Source organism: Caenorhabditis briggsae (assembly GCF_000004555.2).
Source record: "Caenorhabditis briggsae complete genome, chrV, whole genome shotgun sequence".
In the NCBI taxonomy this organism is placed as follows: domain Eukaryota; kingdom Metazoa; phylum Nematoda; class Chromadorea; order Rhabditida; family Rhabditidae; genus Caenorhabditis; species Caenorhabditis briggsae.
In genome coordinates this window covers 4153502-4162185 of record NC_013488.2, presented here as the reverse complement: position 1 = coordinate 4162185, position 8684 = coordinate 4153502, and the positions used below count along the sequence as shown (strand labels likewise).

Here is an 8684-nt window from a genome sequence, read left to right as displayed (position 1 = left end):
CTTAACTTGTTTCCCGTTTTCCAAATTGTTATTGTCACATCTAGTACAACATTTTGCATGAGCGAAAATCAGAATGATCTCCGGAAATAGTACTAATCGGGAAACTTTTCGCGGCAAAACAGAAGCACCAAAGGTTGAGGTTGACAAGACGGTAAACCAGAAATCTAGGGTGACGCCCAACCGAAGAAATGAATACAAAACTTATAGAGCAGATTGGAGATTTTGAACCAGAGAGGTTTCCAAACTTCCAATTTAGATAATGCCCCGACGAGTCAAAATTGGAATTTTTTTCCTTTTCAACGGCGTTTTTTGGGGATTTCGGATTTTTTTCGAATTTTTTCGCAATAATATTCTGAAAATAGATAAATTTTAACACATTTTGATGCAATAAAAAATTGACCGGAGTCCCCCTTTAAATGCTCAAATAGAAGTTAACCTTATACGTGCACATTAAGCTCAATTATCTTCGTTCCTATGAGAGATATCAAAAATTTGTCAACTGATAAAATATTGGCGATATTATGAAAAATAATTTGTCAGTTGCAATTCTTTGGGTATCTTTTGAAGGAAACGAGATAATTGAGCTCAAAATGGACGTATAGGGTACGGCATTTATATGGGAAAATGTTATTATCCCTTACATCAAACTCCAATGAAAAGTAGTTTGCAAAGAACGCCAAGAATCCCTTGATATGCTTCACGGATCCGATTGGTGCCAACGCAAAGAATTTCTTGATCTTCTTCGCAAAACTTCCATCATCTTTCGACAAATGGCTGAACATTGTCAGGGTACCCTGCGAGTGACCCATATAGTACACACTCTCCTGTCCAGTCACTTCCAAAACGTGATTGATCATTGCGTTCAGGTCATAAGTCGCCATCTCATCCCAACTCCAATCCCAGAATGCTGAGTGAGATGGTTTCAAATTTTTATGCTTCATACTGTATGTGTTTCCACGCATGTTACCCATCCAAACGTCAAATCCAGCATCGGCGAAGATGAATCCTTAAGAATTCGGATGGTGGGATAGGAATACAAAATTGTGAAAGGTTGTACCTGCACTCTGATCTGGAAGGTTCAGAACCCAATCACTGGAAGCACAAAGGAGCCCGTGTTGCAGGAAAATTACTGGACGCTTTCCATTTGGCCATGTTACATTAGCTGAAACATATATTTTAAGAGATTGAGATGTCCGCAGAAAAGATAGAACTCACTTTTTCCAAATGGAATTCTGTGCATTTCCAGGATATATCCATCATCTGTGGTGACTGAATAAATCATCGCAGGATATCCCCATCGCTCAATAATTTGGGGCTGAAAAAATCACAATTACAGTAATCCATTACTTACAGTAGTCATACAGTAATCTATCACTTACAGTAGTCATCTTCAACTCGGGGTCTCCTTTTCCCAGAACATCGTGAACGAAAAACGCCGCAAGCGACAGAAAAACGGCAAGACGCCACATAATTTTTCTGTCGAGTGAGTCGTTTGTCTTATCAAAAATGACATTATATACACCACGTGTTTCTCATGGCTCTCAATTTTCAGATTCTGCTAAAAGTGATAAGAAATGGTAGTCAGGGGGAAGATGATTTGATACGTAAATTCAATAATAAAATCAAAATACAGTAGAACGACAGTGTAGGTGACGAAGGTACGAAGAAAAGGAAATTTTGAATTGTCAAAACTTATTTTTTAAGTTATTCAAAAGTTCATTTGCCAATCCAAAAGCCTAGTTTTGCAATTTCTCAGGCCCCTTGTAAATTGTGTCTTATCAAAGAACACGCATTATAATGCACATGAAAACACACAAACACGCATAGTTAGGGGGAAATTTGTTGATAAGATAATATGATTTAAATCAATTTTGCGTTCACAGAACTTTTCGAAGTTGTCCAGTTTTTCAGATTTTTACCGATTTCCTAAAGGCAGCTGCTTTTTTCCACTATTTCAGTACAAAACCGGGCAAAAAAAAGGGGTGCCTTTGAGAAATCGGCAAATAACTGAAAAACTAGAAATTTTTGAAAAATCCTGTAAATGCGAAGGTTTCAATCTATGACTGTTTTACATTCTCCAACCTGTTCAAAGTTATCGGACACTTGACAGTCGAGGTTCCTGAAAATGCCGAAAATCAACTGAAAAACGCGTGTTTTGTATGTCTTATTAGCCCTTTTAATTCGAACCGTTTTTAATTGAGCTTTGGCTCCTGAACCAAACCTTTCTCTTCCAGAACTTCAAGATGTTCTGGTATCCGCCTGATTGCTTGCTTTTTCATCAAATAATACATATTGCAACTTTATTCAAGATCATAAGTATCAAAAATCACCCGAGTAATTAAAGGAACATGGAAAGTTACAATCGGTCTGTTTTTACATGGGAAAACATAGCTAATGACAGTAATAAATTACCGCGGAAAAAAGAACTGAAAATAGAAAATATTGTCTCAATCTTAACTGATCTTTAACACCAAATGTGGCTTGTTTCCTTGTCTTCTGGCATACAAAGTTGGATGATTGGTGTCAGCAGCTGGTTGAATGTTGACTCGTTTGACAACTTTGACTTTTTCTGTCTCGTCATGGAGGTGTGACACTTTCTTGTTGTGGGTTTGATCTAAAATTTAAAAATCAGTTTACTGTAGTAATAAACAATTTAAATTACCTAAAGTCTTCTCAACCATTTTCTTGGTAAACGCAGGCCAGCTAATAGCTTCTTTATGGACCCATGAGTGCTTCAAAATATCCTCCATAGAGCATCTTTGCTCTGGCTCGAACATCAAACAATTTCGGACCAGATCCTTGACTTCTTCACTCAATGGAGCAAAGAATCGGAGAGCTCCCACAGTAGCGGGAGAGCAGATTTTCTCAACTGTTTGAAAAGGAAGACGTCCGTTGAGGGCGGTGTACAGTAGGACACCCAATGACCAGACAGTTGCTTCCTCACCCAGGTAGAGTCTGTTGATGAGCCATTCTGGTGGCGAGCACATGACGGTTCCTTGGAAATTGAAATAGTGGCCGTCTTGAAGTTCAGTAGCAGCTCCGAAATCGATGAGTTTTGTGGTACCGGTTGCCAAATCGATCACTACGTTTTCATCTTTGACATCTCTATGTAAAACTTTGTTCTTCATGCATTCCTGAACGGTTGTTGCAATTTGGTTGAAGAGGAAATGAGCCATCTCTTCTGGCAATTTTCCTTGTCCCTTGACAAAATCAAACATGTCAATGCAAGGATATGGGCGTTCCATTACAATTAGATAACCAGCCGGGATACTGTACCAATCAAGGAGACCAATGACCCCTGGAATTGTGGAGCATTTCGAGAGCATGCAGATTTCCATTGGAACTTTTCCATCGTTCAGCTGAAAAATACATGTCTTGTTTTGAAAGAACTGTAACCCAAGCACTTACTGTTTCCCACTCCTTCACATTCTTCTTCTCGATAAACTTGACGGCTACTAGATGGTTATCAGAGATTCTGATTCCTCTGTAGACCACTCCGAAGCCTCCTTTTCCCAACTCTCCTCGCAGTTTGTAGATTTTTTTGAATCTTGAAAATCCATCCTCTCCTCCAGCTAGCAGAGACTTGAGCTTTTGGAATTTCGAAGATGCTAATTTTCTGACTTTTTTGGCCAGAATTGGAAGAGTGGTAGTAGTAGAGGGTTGTTGCATGTTTTGGTGAACTGAAACTCAGTAAACTTTTTGAACTGCTTGGGGTTTATATAGGGGACGATAAGAGACGAGAAACCAAGCGGAAATTGCGTAAAGGGAGCAAGGGTTTCAGACTCTGATTGTCTGAAACATTGGTTTCGATGCAACCAAACAACAAACTCTGGTTTCCGCTTTTTTCTTATCTGATAATTCCAGAAATAGAAATATTTTTCTTTCATGTGAAGGGCACAAACGACGGAAACTCCCGTTTGTGTTCTATGTTTTTAGTACAGTTGTTTTAGTGAGCAGTGTTTGAACTAAAGTGTTATCAGAGACTAACTATTCTACCGTAACCCTATGTTTAGGTTTGAGGTTGTGACGTAGGGTTACGGGTTATGGCATAATTTAGGCCCTCAATTAAAAAAAACAAAGAAAGCTATTATTCCTAACTACCCTACCGTAACCCTAAACAAGGTAATTAGGTTAATACAGTCTTATTAAAAACAGAGAGCAGAACTAAGCAGTTATCAGAAATTGATAGCTCTAACGTAAACCAAAAAAAATTAAAAAACAATGAAAGATAGTTTGCAAGAGGGTCCAAAAGATTCTTTCCTTTTTATAAAGGTCTCTCCAGTACCACCACTTTTTGCCCTCCACGCCGCCCTCCAATCGTATATCATTCTGACGTCTCCAGACTGGCGAAGATTGGACACATTAATGATTTCACTATACGTCTTCAATGATATCATATTAGTTGTTTCGACGGCCTGGCCTGGTCCCACTCGTTCAAATGTTGTTTATGACTACAAGAAAGGGAATTCCTCGAATTTCGTATGCATGTTTCTTTCTAAATATTTTAAAGATTGGATTTTCCGATTTCCGGTCATTGTTCGCCCTATTGTATTTTCGTTTCCTAATTTCTTTTTTTTTTCGTTGTTTTCGTCCATTTTCCTTGAAACTACTGTAGCTTTTTATTTAGCAGTTCTAAACATTTATACGTCGTGATAACGGGCCTAGTCATCACTTATTTACAATTTTTGAACTCAATCGTGTTATCACTAGTTTGTGACGCTTCAATCTTTGTTCATAGTCGTTTTCTTGTCGTAAAGCTACAGTACCAATTCATACAACATGTTGTACTCACAAAGTTTTTTTATTCGTGTTTTTTTACACCTTCCAGAATTTTCAAAGTGATCGGAAACTTGAAAGCCGAGCTCCAGACTCCTGAAAAAAAAATCAACAGAAAACATGTGTTTTTGTAAATCTCATGGACCGGTACTGTATATGAACCAAATTTCGAAAAAGTTATTCTTCAATGAAAAGGAACTCAAGTTTTTGGATCATGTTACCACTGAATATGAAAATTTTCTGAAAATGATGAAACCTCTTGATTTCCAATAACATGCTACAGTGCGTCGCATAACTATAGGACCTCCCTCAATTTGGGGTGTACAGCAAAAACTAGAGTAGATAAGAAAAAGCTGTAAATGCAGTTGGATTCAGAATCAAAAATAACCCTAGGAACCAAATTTTCAGAACCCTACCATTTTCCATACCCTCACGGCAAGAAAAAGGTCCATTTTTGACCGTCACATAACTATAGGACCCCCAGATTTTTTGGGTGCACAGGTCGTTTTTTGACCATTTTATCTACTCTTAATTGTTTTATTTACGTTTTTCATTGTTTTAAGCTTTTTCTGAAGATGTTTCTCGCAACTTTCTTTCAACATCTTCGTGTGGAACTTCCAACAATGCAAGGAACTCATTTTCGAGATCAAGCTTCACTTCGGCCCTTCCGTAAATCTCCAGCTGCATTTTTTACAGTAATTCGGATCGTGGCGATAGTTTGATGTGCAGGTACAGTAACTGAAAATATTAGTTGGCCCCTATTCCAAAAATATGACTCGGAAACATTCCTTCAACCATGGCTCGCGCTACACTCCTCTCTCTTGCCGAACAGGCCAAAGTGGATGTGATGAAACAACTTGGACTGACACTTCACGAGATGTCCCGTCAACTCACGAGAAGTCGTAACGTCATCCGAAAATACCTCGCCGACCCGATTCACCCGCCCGCACCCGCCCGGGGGGGCTCACCCCCCGCGGCCCCCCGTTGGCCCCCCGCAATTATTTACGTGAAGAAAATTTTATCTTTTTTCGCTATTTTTTGATTTCGGAAACTCTTTTTTTCTTGGAAAATACGTGATTGTCATTAGCCGAACAGGCCAAAGTGGATGTGATAAAACAACTTGGACTGACACTTCACGAGATGTCCCGTCAACTCACGAGAAGTCGTAACGTCATCCGAAAATACCTCGACGACCCACTCCATTACGAGAAGAAGCTGAAGGATGCTGCTGGAAGACCGAGATCAAAAGAAGTGGAGTCATCGTTCGTCAGAAGATGGCCAAAGTTCCGAAGATGACTGATGCCCACAAAGCAGCACGTCTCAATTTCGTGAAGAACCATTTGACTACGAAATGGGAGAACGTGAGTTTGAAAAATCAATTTTGAAAAGAAAATTGAATTCAGATCGTGTTCTCCGATGAAAAGAAGTGGAATCTCGACGGTCCTGATGGCAACAGGAACTACTGGAGAGACCTCCGAAAAGATCCGCAGCTGTTCTCCAGGCGCAACTTTGGCGGCGGCTCTGTTATGATTTGGGGCGCTTTTTGAAATGGAAAAAAGCTCGAACTGCAATTCATCATCACGAAGGTGAATTCTGCCACGTACCAAGCAACTCTCCAAAAGGCCGTGGCTCCGTTCTTCCGCAACAGACGCCACACCCACACGTTCCAACAGGACAACGCATCTATCCACACGAGCACCTCCACGAGGAACTGGTTCGTCTCGAAACGAATCAAGGTGCTCGAATGGCCAGCATGCAGTCCGGATCTAAACCCCATTGAGAACATCTGGGGCATCCTCGTTCGCCGGGTCTATCAAAACGGGAGGCAATTCAAGACCGTGCAGGAGCTCAAGGACGCAATCCAGGCTGAATGGGACGCTCTCACTGATGCCGAATTGAAGAATTTTGTAGCCAGCATGTCGAGCAGGATCGTTGAAGTGATTCAAAACAACGGCGGAGAGGCTAAGTACTGATTTTTCGATGTGTTTTTTGTTAGTTGCTTAGAATAAATGGATTTTGTTGACTGAAGGGAAAATCGGATTCAGACATGTTCACTTTGAAAGAAAGTTGCGAGAAATATCTTCAGAAAAAGCTTAAAACAATGAAAAACGAAAATAAAAAAATTTAGAGTAGATAAAATGGTCAAAAAACGACCTGTGCACCCAAAACATCTGGGGGTCCTATAGTTATGCGACGGTCAAAAATGGACCTTTTTCTTGCCGTGTAGGATTCTGAAAATTTGGTTCCTATGGTTATTTTTGATTCTGAATCCAACTGCATTCACAAATTTTTCTTATCTACTCTAGTTTTTGCTGTACACCCCAAATTGAGGGGGGGGGGGGGGTTCTATAGTTATGCGACGCACTGTATTACTCTTGTCCGAAAACAATAAACTTTGAGAGCGTATATCTCGTGTTAATTTTTCTTGAAGGCGCAACAGTAAACTAAAGTATTCTGTGAGCCTGTTTGAAATGTTATTTTCGATTTTAGCGTTTTTCAATGATTTTCAGCATTTTAATGCATTTTTACAGATTTAAAACTGTAAAAAACGGAGAACTCGTCGAAAAATCGCGAAAATATAATTTAAAATTGGCTCAAAGAATACTGTACTTCGTTATTGTGACTTCAAAATTTAACAAGATTTTCGCTCAAAGTGCATTGATTTAATGCAAAAGAAATACTTGTAAGCTACCTGAAAGCTGAGCATACCTCAAAAAAATTGGAAAACTTTTTCCCATATCCCACTACCATCGAGCAATTGAATACAATTTTCTTCAACTTTTTTGTCCCCGTTCGGATCATGCTTTTGTGTTTTTTGTTCTATATATTTTGAGCCAATTCAACCGCAGATTCAAAAAATGACACGACACAATCTTCCATGCTGTTTTAATGATTACTGTTTACAATCAACTACAATTGACCCAACTCAACTTTTCATGCACTATGACTATCTCAACTCCAACAGACACACTGGGCACAACAGTACTGTACACAATAGACGCAGGTTGAAAAGTTCAGTTTGAAAAGATGAGAGTTGAATCTGTGACAGTGTGGCTAACGTAGTGAACATGACTTAGTAATTGGATGTGGGTATATAAATGGAGCGGTAAAGTTTGGAAAATATCACTTTTTCGACAGCTCTGTCTTAAAATGTCCACTTTCACTGACCAAGGTAAGATTGAGCTTTTCGTTTTTTTACGTTTGAGCATTCGAATTTTTGCAGAAGCCGAGGCATGCTTGAAACCCCAATTCGAGAAGTACATTGAAATTGGAGAGTCAAAGGACTGGGAAGGTGTTGCCGCTTACTATCATCCTAATTGTGTACTCGTTCAGAAAGGAAAAGAAGTACATTATGGAAGAGAGGGTAAGATAAGGTTTCCATTTGGGGGCGATTCACCCGCCCGCACCCGCCCGGGGGGCTCACCCCCGCGCGGCCCCCCGTTGGCCCCCCGCAATTATTTACGTGAAGAAAATTTTATCTTTTTTCGCTATTTTTTGATTTCGGAAACTCTTTTTTCTTGGAAAATACGTGATTGTCATTAAAAATTAGATAAAAATTCACACGCAAATAATCGCGGGGGCCGCGGGGGGCCGTGGGTGGTACTCTTTTCCATTCGCCTTAATGATTTCCAATTGAATAATACATGAAGCTCTTATCATAAATATGATGAAGAGCTGTCTTTTTTGCTTCTTTTATTCTTCGCATGTTATTCTGGCACCAAAGATTTCGATTTTTAATTTTTTTTACCAGAATATTTCACTTTAAATTATAGGCTTCGGCAGAAATGCCTCATTTGATTTCCTTTCACTGGTAAATCTGAGAAATTGCGCACAATCCAAAAGTTTGGCTGGATATGGGTAAAGCACGAAAAAGTTTAACAAGATTTTTTACAAATTAATTTAAAACT

The 8684-nt window shown here is 39.4% G+C and overlaps 4 protein-coding genes across 4 annotated transcripts in view; 2 read left to right on the top strand and 2 right to left on the bottom strand.

The window, feature by feature from the left end:
• Window positions 1-1469, bottom strand: part of CBG01370 — a gene marked incomplete at both ends in the record, with an annotated part of 2483 nt that extends 1014 nt beyond the window's left edge. Inside the window, 4 exons of the mRNA XM_002636075.1 lie at window positions 642-1006; window positions 1058-1162; window positions 1216-1315; window positions 1380-1469. Coding sequence (XP_002636121.1) covers window positions 642-1006; window positions 1058-1162; window positions 1216-1315; window positions 1380-1469 — 660 coding nt within the window. The remainder of the gene's footprint in view (window positions 1-641; window positions 1007-1057; window positions 1163-1215; window positions 1316-1379) is intronic.
• Window positions 1470-2453: 984 nt separating this feature from the next.
• On the bottom strand, window positions 2454-3669 carry CBG01371 (the record flags this gene model as incomplete). The annotated part of the gene is made up of 3 exons (XM_002636076.2): window positions 2454-2614; window positions 2663-3359; window positions 3409-3669. 3 exons carry the CDS (start codon window positions 3667-3669, stop codon window positions 2454-2456), a joined length of 1119 nt encoding a protein of 372 aa, XP_002636122.2.
• Window positions 3670-5572: 1903 nt separating this feature from the next.
• CBG01372 lies at window positions 5573-5782 on the top strand (the record flags this gene model as incomplete). The annotated part of the gene is made up of 1 exon (XM_002636077.1): window positions 5573-5782. A coding segment is annotated over one exon (210 nt), but the record flags the coding sequence as incomplete, so codon positions are not given.
• A 2144-nt stretch (window positions 5783-7926) lies between these two features.
• Window positions 7927-8684, top strand: part of CBG01374 — a gene marked incomplete at both ends in the record, with an annotated part of 1598 nt that continues 840 nt past the window's right edge. The window contains 2 exons of the mRNA XM_002636078.1: window positions 7927-7948; window positions 8000-8140. Coding sequence (XP_002636124.1) covers window positions 7927-7948; window positions 8000-8140 — 163 coding nt within the window. The remainder of the gene's footprint in view (window positions 7949-7999; window positions 8141-8684) is intronic.